This window comes from Magnolia sinica, chromosome 18, assembly GCF_029962835.1.
Source record: "Magnolia sinica isolate HGM2019 chromosome 18, MsV1, whole genome shotgun sequence".
Taxonomy (NCBI): Eukaryota; Viridiplantae; Streptophyta; class Magnoliopsida; order Magnoliales; family Magnoliaceae; genus Magnolia; species Magnolia sinica.
The window spans coordinates 26,274,018-26,294,201 of NC_080590.1; the positions used below are offsets into that span (position 1 = coordinate 26,274,018).

The 20,184-nt window shown below is 40.4% G+C and overlaps 1 protein-coding gene across 4 annotated transcripts in view; it reads left to right on the forward strand.

Moving 5' to 3' along the window:
- Positions 1-2,234: 2,234 nt before the first annotated feature.
- The window catches only part of LOC131232528 (uncharacterized), a 43,341-nt gene continuing 25,391 nt past the window's right edge, over positions 2,235-20,184 (forward strand). For 2 of the 4 annotated variants that reach the window (XM_058228821.1, XM_058228822.1), the window contains exons 1-13: positions 2,237-2,539; positions 3,159-3,251; positions 14,248-14,423; positions 16,025-16,274; positions 16,353-16,420; positions 16,505-16,574; positions 16,687-17,052; positions 17,149-17,228; positions 17,365-17,416; positions 17,599-17,752; positions 18,002-18,089; positions 18,439-18,541; positions 19,204-19,294. In XM_058228821.1, the coding sequence (XP_058084804.1) occupies positions 2,354-2,539; positions 3,159-3,251; positions 14,248-14,423; positions 16,025-16,274; positions 16,353-16,420; positions 16,505-16,574; positions 16,687-17,052; positions 17,149-17,228; positions 17,365-17,416; positions 17,599-17,752; positions 18,002-18,089; positions 18,439-18,541; positions 19,204-19,294 (1,777 nt within the window). In that variant the 5' untranslated portion in view covers positions 2,237-2,353. Of the gene's footprint in view, positions 2,540-3,158; positions 3,252-14,247; positions 14,424-16,024; positions 16,275-16,352; positions 16,421-16,504; positions 16,575-16,686; positions 17,053-17,148; positions 17,229-17,364; positions 17,417-17,598; positions 17,753-18,001; positions 18,090-18,438; positions 18,542-19,203; positions 19,295-20,184 lie in introns of all 4 variants that reach the window. The other 2 variants (XM_058228825.1, XM_058228823.1) reach the window with 2 other exon arrangements.

The window sequence follows — 20,184 nt, forward strand, 5'->3', positions numbered from 1 at the left end:
TCATCGACCAATATTTGCACCTAGTTTTGTAACGCTTGATACTTGTCACCTCGACTCCGAGTTTGTTGAGACGACCCCGTTAGGGCTGAATCAGCATGGAGTACCGAGGACAAGTGTTGTTGTTCAGTGGGTTCGGGATCCGCTGCTTGTGCTTCAAGTGCTCTCCTTTTTCCCTTAGCCATTTTCGGTGGAGTTATAAAAGACTTTTTGTCTAAATTCCCATAGACGGCACCAAAATGTTGATGCAAAAATCTGGTCCACCCTATTCGAGATCCGAGAACTCCCGCCGAGCCCTGTAAGCCTGCACAGGAGATGAACAAAGGAGACCCTGGCTAGAGTAGGGGACCCTCCGATGCCAAAGTCAGGCTAGGAATCTGGGTCTAAGTATTATTGCTGGGGGTTAGGGTATCAGATATTGCACTTGTTTGTCTGCATTGGATGGCTATTTATACCTTTTAACTGGGATAGACGTGTCCACATTTCTTGGCACAATTTTAGCCACTAACCACGTCTGATGAACGTGTAAATGTTGGCAGTTGTGCAGTTATCCCACATATCGTGTGATATTGGGACATGATATTAGTCGCCTTTACCCTTCTAACTAAACCCGAGGACCAATGATGATGTCACACCTCGGAATTGATGCCGAGCAAAGTATAACCTTACTAGACTTCATCTCTTGGACATTTCTTTAGGCCTCGATACTCAGAAATCGCTCAGGGATTGCTACTCGAATGCCACTCCAAGTCTCGCTACTCGAAGGTGGGCCCCACGAGGCTTGCGATACTTCGTGCCAACTCATTGGATGTGGATTGTGCGCTACCTTGCTAGTAATGATTTTTTTTATTAGTTTATAAGCAGACCTCACTGTCAGTTGACACTTTACTGTTAGCCACCCCCACTAGGGATCGATACCAGTACCTCAACGTTGAAACGAGGTATCTTTCACTCAGTCTACCACTTGAGCTATGGATCAAAGTGTTGCTAGTACTGAATTTTAGTATAGGCACAACGTTGTGAGATATTTAATTGAATGGCAAGCCATTAGTTGAGATGGGACCGCTCAAAGTATGTTTGAAAGAGATGTTGATTGGATATTTACTGCCCCACAACATTCTAATGTAAGAGGTGGGTCGGTCGTAAAGTACTTACTGTACTAAGCAATACCTTTAAAAAAGGTATTGCTTAATGCAAGAGGTGGGTCGGTCATAAAGTACTTATTGCACTAAGCATTACCTTTAAAAATATCTCCATACTGAATAACTTTCAAACAAGCTTTATAGGGGGCTTCATTTGACACTGGCTTCCCATCCTATTAAAGTATGTGAGGTCAGGCAACGACAATACTTAATCTACATTTGTTTGGAAGTTACTCAAGATTCTCACTTTAATAACAATCTGCTATCAGATCAAATCCTATCACCTATGCCGATGTTACCATTGGCAAGGCTGCCCAATCCACTTCCCATACTCCGGTGATTCGGACACCATCCAAGCCGCTTCTCTGAACCAAGAGTCCTAATTCTTATATCGAATTGAAAAGCGCATATATAATTTGTAAAGACGTGTGATGCGCATCCCACGATAGGCGAAACGCAGAGGAGTGAGTTGGGCATCGAGTCGAGTCGAATCGAGTTAGGGGTAACCCGATTTGATTCGGTTTTGAAATAGGCGACCCAAACTCGACTCAACTCGGATCGATCTAGTTCGGTGATCATCCAAATTTGGGTCCGGCCTAGACTAATCCGGACTCCGACCCGGTAAAAAGTATCGAGTCGGTTCGAGTTGGAGGATTTGAGAGAGAGAGAGAGAGAGAGAGAGAGAGAGAGAGAGAGAGGAGGAGGAGGAGGAGGGTGGTGATGGTGGTGGGTGGCTGCCGGATTTGGAAGAGGAGGATGAGGGAGGGAGGGAGAGTGGGATTGGGTTAGGATATGGTTGGGTGGAGTGGGTAGGGTTAGAAATACTTAAACATTAGAGTTTATTTATTTATATACCTAAACCCGAGTCGAGTATGACAATGAGGGTTTTTTATTATATATACACACTCGAATTCAAGTTGAGTTGGTTTCAGATTGAGTTGAGCGTAACTGGATTGAGTTTCGGGTCGAGTTAGTGGGTAACTCGAACTCGACTCGGTTTGAGTTCGGATTGGGCCAAGCCTACTCGGTTCGGACCGACTCATACATTCGGCTCAGGTCGAGTCGGACGAGTCGAGTCACCCCGTGCCCAGCTCTACCTGCGCACTTCCTTATCCGTCACCCACTCTCCCTCGCTAAACTTCCCGAACCAGTAACCATGCCTCTTCCTCAGCATTCATCCTCTTCGCAGTATTTTTAGCTGTCAGATCCTTTCAATGGCATCGTCATCACCAGCACAATCATCTCCGTCCATTAAGTCATGGAGGACAGCGTTTCTGACCTTAAGAGACGAAACCCTAACACCTCCACCTCTCACTTCCGTTCCAAATCTAATCCGCAACATCATCTTCTCTCATTCTGAAATCTTCATATGCGCCGCACAAGATTTGCCCCCTCACGAGGTAAAAGAAGAGTCGAACGTACGGCAATCCAGATCCCCCAAGTCGTGGGCCCCAGCGCTGAGTGTAGATCGTATGATCCTACCCATCTTCTGCTATTCGTTGAATCTGGACCAGTGACCGCTGATGGGATGCCGAGGATTGTCCCATCAGAATGATTTTTTGGGATATGGTCCAGCGGCAGTGGGGCCCACGGTTTGGATTATCCAGACGGACGCGTATTCATGTGTACCGTGCAGTTGCTTAGCTTCATTTAAATGTCATCAGTTCATCAGAAACGATAATCTGGAATCGTTGCTGGGAAAGATCGTTCACGCAGTGTGCACTGAGAGTAGGTGCTTACTATGTCCAACTACCCAATAAGAGTGGGTGGGAATCTTACCACCCTTTTCAAAATGTGCATTCGGAAACTTGCATTTTGAGATGCTTGCAGAACTCCTGCCAACCGTTTTTCAGCGGTGGGAGATAATTTGCGTGCTGACTGTTGGTGTTCACTGCGTGCATTGTTATTATTTTGGACTAGAACTTTATCATGAATTTCTGGAAGTTAAGATTTTTTTATTTTTTTATTTTTTTTAATATATATTTCAATTTCTAAAGCTGTGAATGTTTACGGTTTCAGGTGGCGTCGGATGTGATGTTTCTGGTGGAGATAGTGGCATCTATTCCTGAAGGCGAGGAAGTAGTGGACACCTTTATACACACCTGTCACCTGGTACTAGTTCTGTACTTGGAAATTTAGTGTAGTATGTAGGGGGATTACATGATCCAGTATTGTATACTTGGCTCTCTGTCTGTACAAGTGGGACCATGTTTTTGTGGTCCAGATCATTGATCTGATAGGCCACACTCTGGATGGATAATGACATAAAAATCCCCTTGATGGGGCAAGTTTAATCTTTTGAACCGTGACCTGGAAACAGAGTTTCAGGAAGAAAGTGCAGTGACTGACCATGCTTGATGGTAAAAATGACATGGACTGGATGGTGGGGATCTTTTGATGTGGAGGATGTTAGGGGCATGGTTCATCCGTGATTGGGCCTATCAAATAAATAGTCTAAATCACCCAACCATGTGCCCCACCTTTACAAACTGAGGGCCTGTGGATACTTTGCCTATCCCTGTGTTGAGGATCATATAATTTGTTTTCTGTATGTATATGGTTCCTTATTAGGGATGTTAATGGACAGGGCAATGTATGGGTCAGGGTCAGCATGAGCTTGACCTGAAAATACAATGCAGGAGCTGAGCCTGTGCTTGCCCAAAATAAGCTAGTTTTTTGTAAGGCTTGGGCATGATCTCATTAAAAGTTTGTGAAGCCTGAGCCCATCCCATTAAGCAAATTATGCATGTATGTTAATGGTAAGGAATGCACATATTCAACTAGTATACATTAGTGTCATCATCGCAATGCCCCAGTTAGTTGGGAATTGGAATAAGGCTTAGATGACAATGGACTAGATGCAATCCAATGGACCAATGAACTTGATCAGAGCACACCAAGGTATTCCATAACAGTATCGGTGGCCATAGTAGCTACCGCTGTTAACATTATGATATGGGCTGTAACGGCCATTATAAGGAATTTTTCCTACTAAGATCCTGTATCACGTAAAAGTTACCACTATTACAGTTACATAACGGCCATTATGTAGCCATTTTTGAATACCTTGGAGCCCACAGTGATTCCTAATCAGGCTTGAACTTTTAAGACCCAACTCAACATGCCTTGGAGTTGACAGGCTGTTCTCAGTAACCCATTGGGCTTTCCAACATATTGCCGCCCTTGTTCATTGTGGGCAGGATTTAGGGTGTCAAATGGGTTAGGCTGGGTTGATAGGAATCAGTATTTTGAAAAGGTGTGGCCTTATCACTTCAAATTATGGGTCCAAATGAAACCAAGCCTGGTCGTTAGCCACCCTAGGCATGAATGCCTTCAGCAGAAGAAGAAATTTGAATTTACAAGGACAACTTGGTTGTTTTGAGAAGGTCTTGGGTCTTAGAGTTAACCATGGTGTGGCGTGGTTAGCATTGGATGTGGATTATGAAAAGTTTCTCTGCAGGTTATTGAGTTGTAATACTGTCAAGTGTCCTATCCTCTATCTCAGATGATCCCTTGGTGCAGATTCTCATTAGAAGGTATTGCAGAACTATACTGTCTAGGTTTGAAAGGTCGCGTCTCTTCGAAATGCAACTATCCTCTGTTAGGGCTCACTCTTAGAGAGTGATGATTACTGAACCTTTTGATTTTCTACCTTTTGTTGTTCAAAATTCGAGTATGGTAGCAAAAGATTGGAGAAACTCCAAAGGGACTTCCAATGACAAGTAAGGGATGACAGGCATTTAATAAAGAAAAACAAGGCTCACGAATCTGAAAAAGATTGCGGCCCATGAATTGGTGATTAAAGGAGAGGAATTGTGCATCAATAGCTAGTGGTGGTGGAGGTTCGGTAAAGAACCAAATGCCCTATGGTCATAAAGTTAGTTTTGGTAAGTATGGGCATAGAGATAATGGATGGCATTGAGAGGTCATAAAGGTATCAACTTCCCACTTGCAACATCCTTTCGTCCATTTCTTCTAGGTTCTTGAATAATTGCCCAGCCCTTCCTCTCCGCTTCGTGTGAATAGTCTAATTCCCCGCTTATCTCACCACATGTTTAATTTGGTTGACCCTTGCTATATGAGAGTCATCCTCCTCTTTACCAACTTCCCTGTGTCTTCAACCAATGCCGATATTTCTGGTCTTAACCTTTGAGTGGGACCTTGTTCTTGGTTGAAATTTGGTTGACCAAGTCACAGAGCGAAATGAACGTGCCTGTGGATGAGGAGTATCTTTTGATGGGGCACATAATGATCTTGGGGGTGAACTTGGTATGGGACTCAGATTCTGTGGAGAATCTGAACTATAGCTAGTACGGTTGCACGAAGCTTCCGTTTCAGAATGTTAGCAAGTATTAGCAACTATGAAGGAGTGTGAGGACGAAATGGGAGTGCTACCTGATTAGAAGGATTGTGCTACTAAAAGTTAGAATTCAGTGGAATTCTTATTGACATTGTGAAATTATGATCCTGGTCATCAGAAGGACTACTCGCCATGGCTCTAAATATTGAATACAATTTGGTTGTATCGTATCCATATCAGACACCCTTGTATGCAATATGATGATGAATCGGCCAAACTAAAAGAATTGGCCAATACAGGGCGAAATGAGTTGATACACCCATAATGCCCCCTATTTTAAAATTTGAATTTTCTCTTGTTTTCCCACTTTTTCTCTTCATTCCAACTTTGGAGGAAACTTAGAAACTCAGTTTGGACTAGATCCATGCCTCTCTTGGGGATTGAATTGGAAGATTTCGATGAATCCAAGTGCAACGAACCATTTCATGAAAAAATGGAAAAGGCGTAAGCTGTTATCCTCTTTTTGTTTTTTCCTTGTTTTTATGGTATTTCAATTTAATGGGCCATACTCCACCAAATCATGCTTGATTTTGCGATTGATTAGGGTCCATTTGAAAAAAGATCGACTCCGGCATTTTACATTTTCACTAGCTGCCTCCTGGCTTGATCAAGCTGTTTTCAACTTCCGACCGTCTGCCGTTGTTGATTTCTGGTGAAGGATTGTCTGTTTTCTTTGTACCCAGTCTTGCATCATCAGAATGATCTTCAATTTTCCCCTCTCCCCTGTCTGTGAATTAGGATTAGCCCCTCCCATTATATTAGTTGCCCATCTATATATCTGATTCAAAATGAGACCTCTCTTAGAAAAAAAATAGATATGCCCTTGCCCCTTTCCAAAGTCTCAAAGCTATCCCTATCCAGTTCCGACGAGTGCAAGCTTAAAACTTTTGAAATAACTTTCTGCTGAAATTGCTGTTATCTGGTGCCAGCATGTTGGGATTAGACAATCTCGCTTTAAATGAGATAGCTGTTAATATGGAGGATGAACACATTATCCCTTCCCCTTAAGAGTTTAGGCTGTCCACCCCATGTTGACACCTGTTGCCTTTTCCCTACCATATTGGTTTGCCCTATGAGACATTAATACCCCCTTTCATATTATCATCATGCCTTTGAGTCCTATACACATCAGCAATAACCTTAGGTCCCCACTGCCTGATCTGCTTATGCGTCCTCCTCTCCACAGGAAGAGCCTTCATTAGTGCTACACTGGACTTGTATTTCGCCACGTCAGCATCGTCTTTTACATGCCAATGTCCCCTCTCTCCCCGGCTCTTTTGAGAAGTTGCTCCCTGCCCCCCCCCCCCCCAAGCAAATCTTGTGGAGCACCCAAACATCACGTCCCATCTGCGTAGAGAAAGGAATGGCTCTTCTTCTGCACATTGATGCTCACCCAGGATCCGGTCCATCTCCAATACCGATGGTAACAAGTGACGGCCGAGAAATCTATGTTTTGCTATGGTAAGGGACTTCAACACAGCTCTCTTCTCACCAGCAATTGTATCGCTGAATCACTCTTTACTTTTCTGTCCAGGAATTCTTTTGGTCCTTCCATATCTTTGCCTTTTTTGGCATTCACTGAGCCATTACTGTCTCTTTCTTTGATTAATGTTGAATTTACCTACCTTGCCGACAATCTGATATAGAAATCTCTGTTCTGAGCCGTCAACAATATCCTTTCTGCCGTTTTTCTCTCGCCCATATTTTGCAAGATTGACTTTCTTAAGCCATCCACCATTTGACCATCAAGAACATCAACTGCCTTTTGAGCTTCATCTTTGTACCTGAAATGCAAACTTCCTCAGAAGCCTGGATATGTGATATCTCGGATTACAATTGCGACTAAAATGGCACCTTCCCCTCCCCACCCAGGATCAATATTGAAAACAAACAGACCATGGATTGCTCTTCTTGTTCAGAAAATTCATTGAATTTCTTGGTGAAACCTGGATCCATCTCTTGCGAATCTTTTTTTTTTCCTGAGATTATTACAATTTTATTAAAAGCACCCACCAAAAGACAGGAAAAGAATACAACCTGACGCTAGGCCAAAAACCAAGCTGAATGATTAGCAGATGCAGCTGCTTTAACATACGGAGCCCATGTGAAACAGGCCAACAACAAGTTTCACTAAGTGAATGATTTCTTCGATAGGAGGATCCTTGTCTTGAAAACATCAACTATTTTGGCCTTTCCATATAAAGCAACAAATCTCCATTGCCACTAGCCTCCAAATGGCTTTCCGAGACTTGCCCATTGCCGCTTCACGGCAAGCCCATAAAAGTTGGTCAATAGAAAGCGGCATCACCCACGACATATGGAAAAGCAAGATGAAGTGGACACAAACTTTACTTGCGAAAGGGCAATGGATGAAGAGATGGTAGATGGACTCCAAATCACCCATACACATGAAGCATACTTGGGTAGAATAAGGGATCGCTTTTGAACGTTATCAATGGCTAGAACTCTTTTCCTACCCATAAGCCATGCAAATGCTGCAATCCTCGAATGGTCCCCATGGGACCAAAAATGAAACGAAAAGGATAGTGGGGTAGTCGGCTTAGAAATCAGATTTTTAAATGATCGCATTGAGAAGACACCAAAGCCAGTGTTCGAAATATCGATATCGTGTTACGTATTGCATCCTTGGGAGATAGATATATATATATATATATATATATATATATATATATATATATATATATGGATCGGTTATCGCACGGGATATATCGTTTGTATCAGGTAATTTATTGCACTTTTTGGGAAACATTGGAAAAATTATTGAATTTTTCAATGAAACTTCAGGCATTGTTAAAAAAGACCTTAAGGGCGTGTTTGGCCAGTCGGTGGAAGTGGAATTAAGAGGGATTAGGTGGGTTATCAACAACAATCCCATCCCGCGTCATGTTTGGGGATGGCGGGCATACTTCATCTGCCGTAGCCCTTGTAAACGACGCCAGCATCGAAGGATTATTCCATATCCCACCGCCATCCTAGGAAAGAGAAAGCGAAGGGGCAGAGAGGGAGGAGAATTTCATAATTTTTCAAGGGAGAGGGGGCTAGAATGGGAAATCTCATGGAAGGAGCTTTGGCGCTCTCTCACATCCCCAAATCCCTCTTTTCATCTTCTCCTCCCTCCAAAATCCTTCTTTTTCCGCCATTAAAATGCCTCTCTGCATCTTAATCCCTCTGTGGGTTTTTCTTTCTTCCCTTCCTCACATTTTCGACTGTTGAAATATCCTCCTCAGCTCTTGAAAGGAATTGGGTTTCTCATTGTTTCTTGGTTTTCAACAGATCTTTGAAGGACTGCTGTTTTCTCTGGAAAAAAAATCTTTTTTATTTTATTTTTGTTGCATTGACCTGATCTTTGTCTTGTTTGCGTCTGCGTTGATTCTGTTCATTTGATTTACTGGTTTATATGGAGAACGTGGGTGTTGATCTTGCAAAGGGAAATGAGTGTTGTCATGGGATTAGCACGAGTCCATGCCATACCCAAACACTGCCAGGCTGAAATTGGAGTATTACACCAAACCCCACCGCCATCCCCAACGCGCCTGGATTCCATCCTGGAATTCGACCAATCCCATGGAATTACAGGACATCCACTGACACCACCATCATTACCTTAAAAACAATTCCATCCCTCCTAATCCCATGGGATTGGTCCAGCCAAACAGGCCCTAATACATACTTTTAAATCATAACATCTCAAAACATAAGTGCACATAATAGGTTTCCTTTGTATAGGGTCCTAAGCCGTGCGTTGTCCGATTGAACTAACGCAACTATATTCAAATTGAATGCATAACATTTAAGAGTGTATGTGATGATCATTTCATCAAACATTCCTAAATACTTCGAAATTAGTCTCAATTGACAGCTGGTTGAAGGAAAATTTTGAAAAAAAAAAATATTTTAATAATTTTTTTATAAAAAAATATTTTTATTTTTTGAAAATTGACAAGGACTTAACAAACAGTAGATCAACTCTCATACATGCTTGATTTCATGTTTGTAGTGCAACATTGCAAGTAATTTGGGAGAAATTGGGGAAATTCAATTTCCCCCAAATCGGATTTCCTACACTCAAATTTTGAAATTAGAGTGTATGTGATGATAATTTCATCAAATATTCCTAAATACTTCAAAATTAATCTTAATTGACAACTAGTTGAAGGACAAATTTTTTTAAAAAAAATGGAGAACATGAAGAACTAATGAATATCGAAATCAAAGCTCCAACTCCATGATTTTTCATGCAAAACATGAAGAACCAATGTATTTATAAGTATTTGACATTGATTTAACATAATTTCATTTAAAAAAGGGGTCAGAAATTGAAAATGCTCACCGGATCAAACAAGTATCGGTACTACCTGTGTGTTTCATATCGCACAGGTGGGATACAAGATATATCGTGGGATATATTGGCCGATTTCGTCAATATTTAAAACATTGACTGGAGCTATGTTCTTTCCAGATCATCGAGTCTTCTTCTTGCAACGATGGCACAACGAATTTCAGGTGATTGAGAAGAGTAATGAGCTCCTCAACCTCGGCATCCAACAAATTTCTCTGACAGGGAGGAGACCAAACAATGGACTCTCCCTCTATGGAGTAGCAACGATCCACAAGGATGGAGCGATCCATGGCGATACCAACAATTCCCGGAAAAAGATCTTGTAACGGTCTTTCCCCACACCGTTCGTCTACCCAGAAGCAAATACAATTTCCTTTTCTAAGATGAAAAGAAATTCCTTGATGAAACTTATGTTCCGTGGCAACAATTGTCTTCCAAACGTCAGAAGTGTGGTAGAGAGATGGAGATTTTATACTCCAATTTCCCGTATAAGTATGTATTTGGACACAAGAAGCTCTCTCCATAATTTTCTTGTCTCCAACCTGAACCTCCAATGCCAATTTTCAAGAAGGGCATCATTCATAAGATGAAGATCTTTCAGGCCAGCACCTCCCTTGCTTAAAGGCTTGCAAACTTGATCCCATTTGAGAAGATTAAACTTTCTTTTTTCGTCAGCCCCTTTCCAAAGGAGATCTCTTCTTAGCTCATCAAGCCTATCTGTCACTGATATAGGGCATTTGAAGAGGGATATAAAATAGATAGGCATGTTAGAGAAAGCTGTTTTAATAAGAGTAAACTGCCCACCCAAGGAGAGATAGCGACCCTTCCAAAAAGACAACCTCCTTTCAATTCTTTCAATGACCTTATCCCAAAGATGCTTCGCCGGCTTCCCTATACAAAGAGGCAACCCATGATAGGCAGAGGGGAAAACTCCACTTTTACAACCAAAGTGATCCGCAAAAAGAGAAAGATCCTCTCGCTCCACATGAATTCCCTGCACTTCGCATTTGGCCGCATTAACATTTAGGCCTGAGACTGCTTCGAAGCAAATAACAATCTTTCGAAGGTTATCAACCGTCGATAAGTCTGCATCACAAAAAAGAATCTTAATGTCATATTCCTCAAATCTGCAGTGATATCTGCTTCAAGCAAATGTTCCTTTACAAAAATTTCAATGATGAGGGTTTTTGAGAGAAGATGTTATTCTGCTAGGAGAGTATTGAGAAGCGAAGGCGGAAATCTCCCAGACATCACTCACTGATTGGAAGAAGGAACAGGATCAAAACTAGCCCGATAGTGTCCCTTCCCAAACACCTTTGTCCTCCCCAAGACCAAGAATCTGAATTTGAATAGATGAATAACAAGCCTTAGGGTTTGTTTAACATTTTGGAACTTTTGAAGAGATTCATCATGTAGGAGGAAGCTCCTTTTTGGGTCATCATCATGCATCTAGTCCATTATCTTCATTTTGAATCATTATAGGAATAAAGACTTGACCCTTTTTTTCTGAAGAGTTGAGATGCTGGCCTGGGATTACTTGCAATCTCTCTCTTCGTTGTTGGAGAATATGCCAGCGAAGCCTGCTTGGTTGATGCCCCTTCTATTCTATAGTGGAGGTTTTTGTTGTTGAATCCTTGAGAAAATCAATTTAAAACTGTTACATTTTCAATAGGAAAAGGGACATAAAGGGTCTGGAGTGGTTTGGACTTTAGAATGAGCAATTACAGTCTTTAAATACTTGGAAGATGTGGATGATATCTTTGAAAGTGTCTCCTTCAGGTTCTGCTCTTGAGAAACTTGATTGAGTCTATAAGAACTAATAGTTTTTTATTGGACTTTTCCTTTTCACTTTCCAATAATGTATACTATTTTTGTTTTTTGGAAAGATGAGAAACTTTATTGAGTAGAACAGAAGCCAAAGAGGCAAAACTACAAGGAAGAAAAGGAGAAGAAAAAAGAAAAGAAAAAAGAAGAAAAAGAAAATAAAAATACGAAAGCCCTCCCCTAGACAAAACTGAAACTCTTAAAGGTGCCTAATCTCTAAACAGGGCAAGAACTCTAGAGAACACAACAGCAGAGGAACCACTCAGACTTCTAAAGCACCGGTTATTTCTCTCAGCCCACACTGCCCAAAGAACTGCGAAAAGGATGATCCGCCATTTTCTTTTACCAAGCGCCCCTCCAGAGTTTGCATGCCAGCAACAGAGCAGGTTGTCGATGGACGAAGGCATGAACCAAGAGATACCTGTCAAACGAAGGACACTCCACCACAGATCATTCAGAAGTGAACTGGCAGTGGATGAGGAGATGGTCAACTGTTTCTTCATTTTGGTAGCAAAGAAGACATACATTAGGCAGGACCATTCCTCTCGCTATCAAATTGTCAATTGTTCCTTCCTGCAAGCCAACCAAATGCCGCCACCTTTGGAGGAAGCCCATAGAACCATTGCACACCTGTGCGACAGCACGATGAAGGATTCGCCGAAGACATCAGATGATTGTAAAAAGATTTGACAGTAAAGGAACCTGAAGAAAACATCCAGCAGATGGAATCCTCCATTGAAGGAGAGGGGCTAGTATCCTGCATTCGAGTAAGAAGCAGTAAGAAATCTTGAAATTCGTCGTCGGAGAGGTTTCTTCTAAAGAGAGGAATTCAAATACCATCTCCCTCATTGTCATCAAAACATTATGTGACCAGAATATTCTGATTCGGGGTAAGAGCAAACAATGATGGAAAAGATTCGGCCAGAGTAGACCTGCCAGACCATAGTCTAACCAAAATCTGATTCCATCTCCATTACCAAGAGAGAAACAAACTCTCTCACGAACAAGAGAGGTCAATTTAACTATTCCTTTCCAAAGAGAGGATGTCCAATAGAAAGAGGTCTCCTTCAGCCACCATCCCGTAGTAGACGTACCATATTTAGCTGCAATAATTTGCCTCCAAAGACTGTTAGTTTCTTTCCCGTACCTCCAAATCCATTTTCCAAGAAGAGCCTTATTCATGATTTCAAGGTTTTTAATATTCGCACCTCCTCCATAAGGGGTGTTGACCTCATTCCATTGAAGGAGAGGGAACTTAGAAGAAACACAATTCCCTTGCCAAAGAATTTTCCTAGGTAATTTGTCAATCTTGAGAATAATAGATTTAGGGCAGAGGAACAACGATAAGTAATAGATGGGCATACTAGACAAAGAGGCATAGATGGGCATACTAGACAAAGAGGCCTTTATCAGATTGAGCCTTCCCCCTAGGGAAAGAACATTCAGTTTCCAAGAAGAGAGCTTCCTTTCCGTTCTTTCTAAAATGTTGTCCCACAAATAGAGAGGAGGCTTACCTACGCATAGAGGAAGACCTAGGTATAGGGTAGGAAGCAGACCTACCTTACAACCAAAGAAGTCCGCAAGAGAATTACAAACCTCCATAGGGGGTTTTAAAAATGCCAAGTTGCACTTAGAGCTTGGTCAAGTCCTGTTGACACCTGGTGTTTTTTTGAGAACGTAAGTTCTTAAAATCATCTCCAACATCATGCATCTGGATAAACTGATTGTGGTCTTGGTCAAAGGTGTGAAGCATAGCTTAGCTACTCACATGATGCCAACAAATTCTTTGATTACGCACGTTGTTCTACCTGGGTCCAAATCTGCTTAGGTCTTCCTCTTTTCAGGACTTCGAATCCTAATTAATATTCCCCTCCTTTCTGGAGCCATATCTTGAAATATTTGTACATGACAGAACCATCAGTCTGTTCTATACTTCTATATCATTTTATCTCTTATTGGGACTACTGCTAGTCTGCTTTGGATGATCTCATTATCAATTCTATCCTTCACGGTCTCTAAACATGTCCATCTCAACATCCTCAACTGTGCAATGGTCTTTGCTCATGTTGTTTTCTAACTGCCCAACACTAACCCATATAGCTGGTTGAATGCCTCTCTTATAAAAATTGCCTTAAGTTTCATAGACATGTGATGAACACAAAACTCCAAAGGCCCATATCCACTTCATCCACCCAGCTCTAGTTCTATTGGAAACATCCCACATCTCCACTTCATCCTTTTTGAATAGTATGGGGATCATACAGAACTGATGTGTAAATTTTTGTTAGTATACAAGTTGCTGATGACATGTATTATGATTGGTTGGTTTGTGCTGTGCCATGTCTGCTGTTCATGGTATGATCTACTACAAAGCATATAGCCTGGCCATGGTCATTCTTCTATATTAGTTTCTCAATAGTGGAGATGTAATTTATTTCCTGTTAATGCATTCTGCTAGACTACTTCTGTTTACCATGCATTTTTCTTTTGCACAACAGTGTTTGTTTCTGTATTCAAGTGTCCATTTCCTTCTAATGGATCTTGTCGTTTGTTTTTTGGTGAAGATCCATGGTATTAGCTGCCGAGTCTGCCTGGAAATGAAGTCTTCTTCTTGGACCACTTTGTTGGACTTTCTTGAAAAGATGGTAGAATGGTTTCTTTGCAGAGCTGATACAAAGACAGTTTTATCCGGGAATGCTGCTAGAATAAAAGCCGTAAGGGAGATTTTAGAGACTATCAGGTTATGGTTTTTCTTTTTTCTTTTTTACTTTTGATGGAGCCTTTTCTGCCTCTCCAGCTCCTGAGAACATGATAAATGCAACACTGTTATTTTGCATGGCTGGGTGTTTTTTTGTGCAACTAGGTAATAACTCTTTTCAACTTTTAAGACGGTTGACTTCAAATATGAAACAATGAAGTTTTTCTTGGCAAAAATCTTTTAGTTTTTTTGTTTTGTTTTTTTTTTTTTTTTTTTTGTTTTTTTTTTCTTTGTGTATTTAGGACACACGCATGTGCTGGTATTGTAAATGAACACTGAAATGGGGTATCGGGCATAGGGAGCCTTGGAGATTCTGTCATATCTGTGAAAATATACAACAGTACTGAAATATCATATAAATTTTGTTTCTTATGAATGCACATCTTCATCATCTTAGCCTTATCCCAACCAACTGGGGTCAGCTACATGAATCCTGTTCCACCTGTCCACTCTATCATGGAAAAATGAATATACTGTAGTAAAATTTACCATTAAGAAAAAAGATGAAATAAAATTTATCAACATAAAATGGAATATATTAGAACCATATATATACTGGGGAGTTTTTTGATACTTTGGCAGCTTATGATGCTTCATACGAAGGCACTTGGAAATCGTACACATGATATGCATTAACTCAAACTAAACTGCCCAAATTGTAGAACCCACTGTAAATAAGTCAAAATCCCATTACCATTAAAAAAAAGGTTCTACAATCCCATTTGAACTTATCCAAGTCCGAGTAGCAGACAGTTTCCTAAAATAGCACCATTGGAGGTTTTTCATTTGAACCGTCCAATAAATCTCCAACAATCCAATAGTGTTATGTAGTAAAAAATTGTGATTTGCAGTGTCTGATACATCTAAACTGGGAAGTTTGGCCAGTTAAAATTGATTTAACTGTGTGCCATGTATGATTTCTCAGTCCTGTGTATTGTCCATCAGACTCTGCCAGAGTATCAAAGTTTTCCTCATAAATCTTATATGTGCTTTGCTATGGTGTGAAACACAGATGAAGTAACAGTATTGTTTACCACACTGGGGTTGGGGTGATCTAACTTCTAAAAATCATTCAGTTATTCTAAGTGATCATTTTAGGTTCAGTTCTGATCGATCCAAGTTGGCAGAATGGTCACAGTTACTCTTTATTTGTGTTTCACGCCATGCATGCCTCATATCATACAAATAATGCTAAAATACAATAATACGAGATAAATTCAGGTTTTTCCTAATAGCTATTACCACGTGTATTACACGTCGATATGGGTATTGAACGGCACAGTCTTTTAGAAAATGGGGTGACCCTGATTCATTCTTGGACCACATGCGCCTGTTAATTATTGGTGCAAGTGTCTTCTATTAATTGCTAGAAGCAGAAGGAAAGAATAATTATCTTATGGCAAAGACAGCTAAGATTGTAAGACCAACCATATTATTTGGTTGAATTGGTTTTGTATCAGTCAATGCTCATGTTCATGGTGACTACAAGTTTCAATGATTTATGTCAATACTTTTGGAAGATATTCTGGGAATCAGTTAGTAACTCTTTTCAGTTTTTTTTTTTTTTGTCAATGGATGTGCAGAAACTGCTCACAATTAGAGAGCACAAAACTAGTCAAGCTCGTTCTCAAAATTGTTTCATGCTCGCATGCTGAGCTGTTTTCCTCATCTTATTCAATTGGCAATCAACGGTATGCTGCTGATAATGGAACCAGAACCCCCAAGTTTAACAATTTGTGGGAGGTTCAGACCCTTGCTTTCGCCATGATAGGGGATGCATTTGCAAGAGTTGGGTCTTCTGTTTCAGGGGATATGTGGCGATCTACACTTGAGGTGTGCATAATTGCATATTCTTTTGAATATTGTGTGAATTCTCAAAAATATATATTAAATTTGTGTGTGGTGAACTAGGTTTTGAGGAAAGTGATGGATGTCTTGGCATCAAAGGGCCTGCTTATAGAAGATAATGTCATGTCCAGGTACTGCATCAATCGCTTGATTGCTTGTAAAGTCCCCGGAATTAGTATCAACAGTAAACAGACATTCAACCTATTATTTGGCAGGTTTTATACCTCTCTTCTGCATTGTCTCCATTTGGTTCTCTCCAACCCAAAAGGTTCTATATCGGACCATGTAATCTCCTAACTTCTACTATCCAGATTAGCCTTTAGAGCTTTATTTTCAGTTAATGCACAGTTTCTAGTTCTGTTTTCTCATTTAGTCTTTCAAATGTGTATTTCTGCAGGTAGCAGGTTTTGTAGCATCATTGCAAATATTCTTCATATATGGCCTAACTAATAAAGGGCTTTTGCTTTTACCAAATTCCAGCAGTAAAGAGAAGGAAGTTGTCTCTTTGAATATAAATTCAAGACTGGAGGAATCTAGCAGCACTGATAAAGGTCCTTATAGACCTCCACATCTACGCAAAAGGGAAGGGATGAGTACACAGCCATTTAAAGCCTGGGATTCTTGGAAAAGTCCAGATCGTGAATCTTCTGCGCCTGGTTTTGCATCATCAGATTCAGAGCACAGTGATAGCGATGGATCAGTAAAAGATGCAGATCGCTTTCGGTGCTCCAAGGCTAGGATATCTGCCATTATTTGCATACAGGTAATGCTACATGTGGAAAGCTATTATTATCTAGGGTAATTGGTCTCGAAATATTTTGACATTACTGCATTTTTCCATCTGCATTTCAACTTGAAGGATCTTTGTCAAGCTGATCCTAAATCGGTTAGTGCTCATTGGAAGATACTTTTGCCAACCAGTGATGTGCTACAACCAAGGTGAGCCATCCCGATCCTATCTTATCTTTTGTATGAATTTTTTGTTCTCATTTCCTTTATTGTCATCAGTTCAAAAGAAAATCCTTCTTAGATCACTTGCTTTCAGTTTTTTACAATATACCTTTTCTTTTCACAGGAAGTATCAGGCAACTCTAATGACATGCTTGCTTTTTGATCCCATCTTAAAGGTTTTGATTTTTATTTTGGTTCTTTATTTTTTTCATTTGTTAAATCATATTTTCTTTAGTCAGCTTTGCTTTAAGGCCTGTTACATAATTTGCTTCTTCCTTGTATGTTCTTTTCTTACCAGCTAACAGAGTCCAGTAGTTGTGTCTTGTGACTGACTGTTCCTACCCCATCACATCTGCAGACACGGATTGCAGCTGCCTCAACTTTAGCTGCCATGTTGGATGGTCCTTCATCCGTTTTTCTGCAAGTAGCTGAATACAAAGAATCCACAAAACGTGGACCGTTTACTACTCTTTCAAGCTCCCTCGGTGAAATTCTAATGCAGCTTCATACAGGTAGAGGAGAAGTAATTATTTTTTAGATTTTTTAGGTAAAGCTCATCTCAAACCCATGACATGATTGTTGAAGCACAAAGTGCTTTTCATTGATCCATGGGCTTGAACAAATATGTTGTAGAGCTACTCGTTCTTTACAAACTAAACTATTGGGTGTGCTTGCAGTTGGAGTTGGCCATTCGTTTATTCATATACCAGTTTGCTTCTGTGTGCTTATGTGTTACAGTTTTCTGGCTTCTTACCATGCAGGCTTACTACACTTGATTCATCATGAAACACATAGTGGATTGTTGGCATCCTCATTCAAAGTTCTCATGCTTCTGATTGCTGCTACTCCGTATGGTTTCGTCTTTAAATGATATTTTTGTTTTGATTGAAGTTTCTCTTATCATCCGTACACACTACTTGGCAGATTTGTATTGGATTTTGTCATGTTTATGTTTTTGGCACCCTATCATTTTCGATTATTTTTCTCTTGTATTTAGTTAGCATCTTTTATTTACTCATTGAACTACCTACTGCACTGTACATTCCCAGTCACTATAGTCTTGCTTATCCAACACATGAGTACTCACTACTCACCCTTTTCTCCCTCCCATGTTGAAAGAGGTATCATGCTTCAATTCATATTTTCATTTAAAATTGGTTAATCTTTTGTTTGTTTTGTGGCTATGTTCATGGAACAGATATGCTCGAATGCCTGGAGAGCTGTTGCCTGCTGTTATTTCTACTGTGCAGATGAGGATTTTAGAGGACTTGTCATTTAAAACTGAACAGTCTAGTCTTCTGGTTAGTTATGTTTAACTTTTGCCTTGAATGGTTATATAAATGCCATATTATATCTAGTGTTTTAAGTATTGATGATATCGGCCGATACTTCCCACTATTTATCTTGTATCCCACTTGTGCGATACAAAACGCACAAGTAGTGGGATATATCCCACATGTTCAATCTTTTTTTTTTTTCCTTCGTAAATCATATTCAATCAGTGTTAATTTATTACAAATCGGTTGGGCTGAGTTGTGGAAAATTTTAAGAAAATCAAAATTTCTCAATTTCTCGCAAATCGGTTGCAATCTGTGTCCAAACATAAAATCAAACATGTATGTAACCTGATCTAGTGATTCTTCTCTTGCTTTTGAATGCATTGCTTGTGTTTCCACACATTTTCCACACATCTTCTTACATTTATAAATTATATGAATAGACTTTGAATCTACTTGCAGCAATTCAGTTAGACAACGCATAGATTACGACCCCATACAAAGAAAACCTATTATGTGCACTTGTTTCCTAATGTTTCCCTATGTTTCCAACAACAACGATACATTACGCAATACAAATGATATATCCCATGTGATAACCGATACATATCCGTATCCCAAGGATGCAATACGTAATGCGACATCGATATTTCAAACACTGATTATATCTGATGTCCTGTTGGCAGGCCACTGCTCTTAGTTGTTTGGTTGCTGCTCTGTCTACATCGCCTCCCTCCACACGGGTGGCAGAAATGCTTCAAGAAGGAACACCAAGAGGTTTGTCTTCTTCTTCTTCTTTTTATCAGAGGGGAGGTTGGAAACACATTAGCAAAATTCGATGATCCTCAGTCTGAGGTTCCATTTACATTTGCCAGGTTTGGTAGGTTGGAAGCCTTGGGCATTCTTGTCTTTTTGTCATCATTCAGAAGTGATGCCGGTGACTGCTACTGTTGGTGTGATTTCAGCTGATACTTGGCACAAGGCCGGCAAATTTATTTCTTGATGCTAGTCAACGGAACAAGCCCTAGCTAAACTGTGTAGCTTTACTAAGCATGCATTGGATCAGATTTGTATCCACCAGCATACATGCCAGAGTGGCTCACGTTTGAGATCCAGGCTGTTCATCAGATGTGCTCCATGCAGTGTGTTCTTGGCCTGAAATCAGCCTGCTCACTTGTATGTGATGTGAGCCACATGTACGGAATAAATACTGTTGAAGAGATTGACCAATGGTCCACATACAATGTGTTGTCCACTAGCCTGTTTTTTCAGCGAGTGCTAATGTGGTGGAGCCTGTTTGATGAACAACTTGCTTCTTGCAGACATGTTCCGTGTCGTATCTGTCTTACTTGCAAGTAGACTTAGCCTTTTATTCCACTAACTTATGGGAATTATCAGTAGATGGGTCTTTCTTGGTTTTTATGCCAGAAATTGTTGCGTAGAGTTTACCCAGTTTCACCAGCACGGTTATAGTGGGATTTCCATTTAACTCTGGCTTTAAGTTGTTGTTGGAATTATTGTTATTTGCCTCTGATGTTTACATGCAATGATTTTATTTTTGGATATGATGTTCCCAACATTGCGAACTGATGTTTGCAATTAATTTCTAATTGCATATTTGTTATTGGGAAATGGGAATTAACTCAATATGAGGGAGGACATTGATG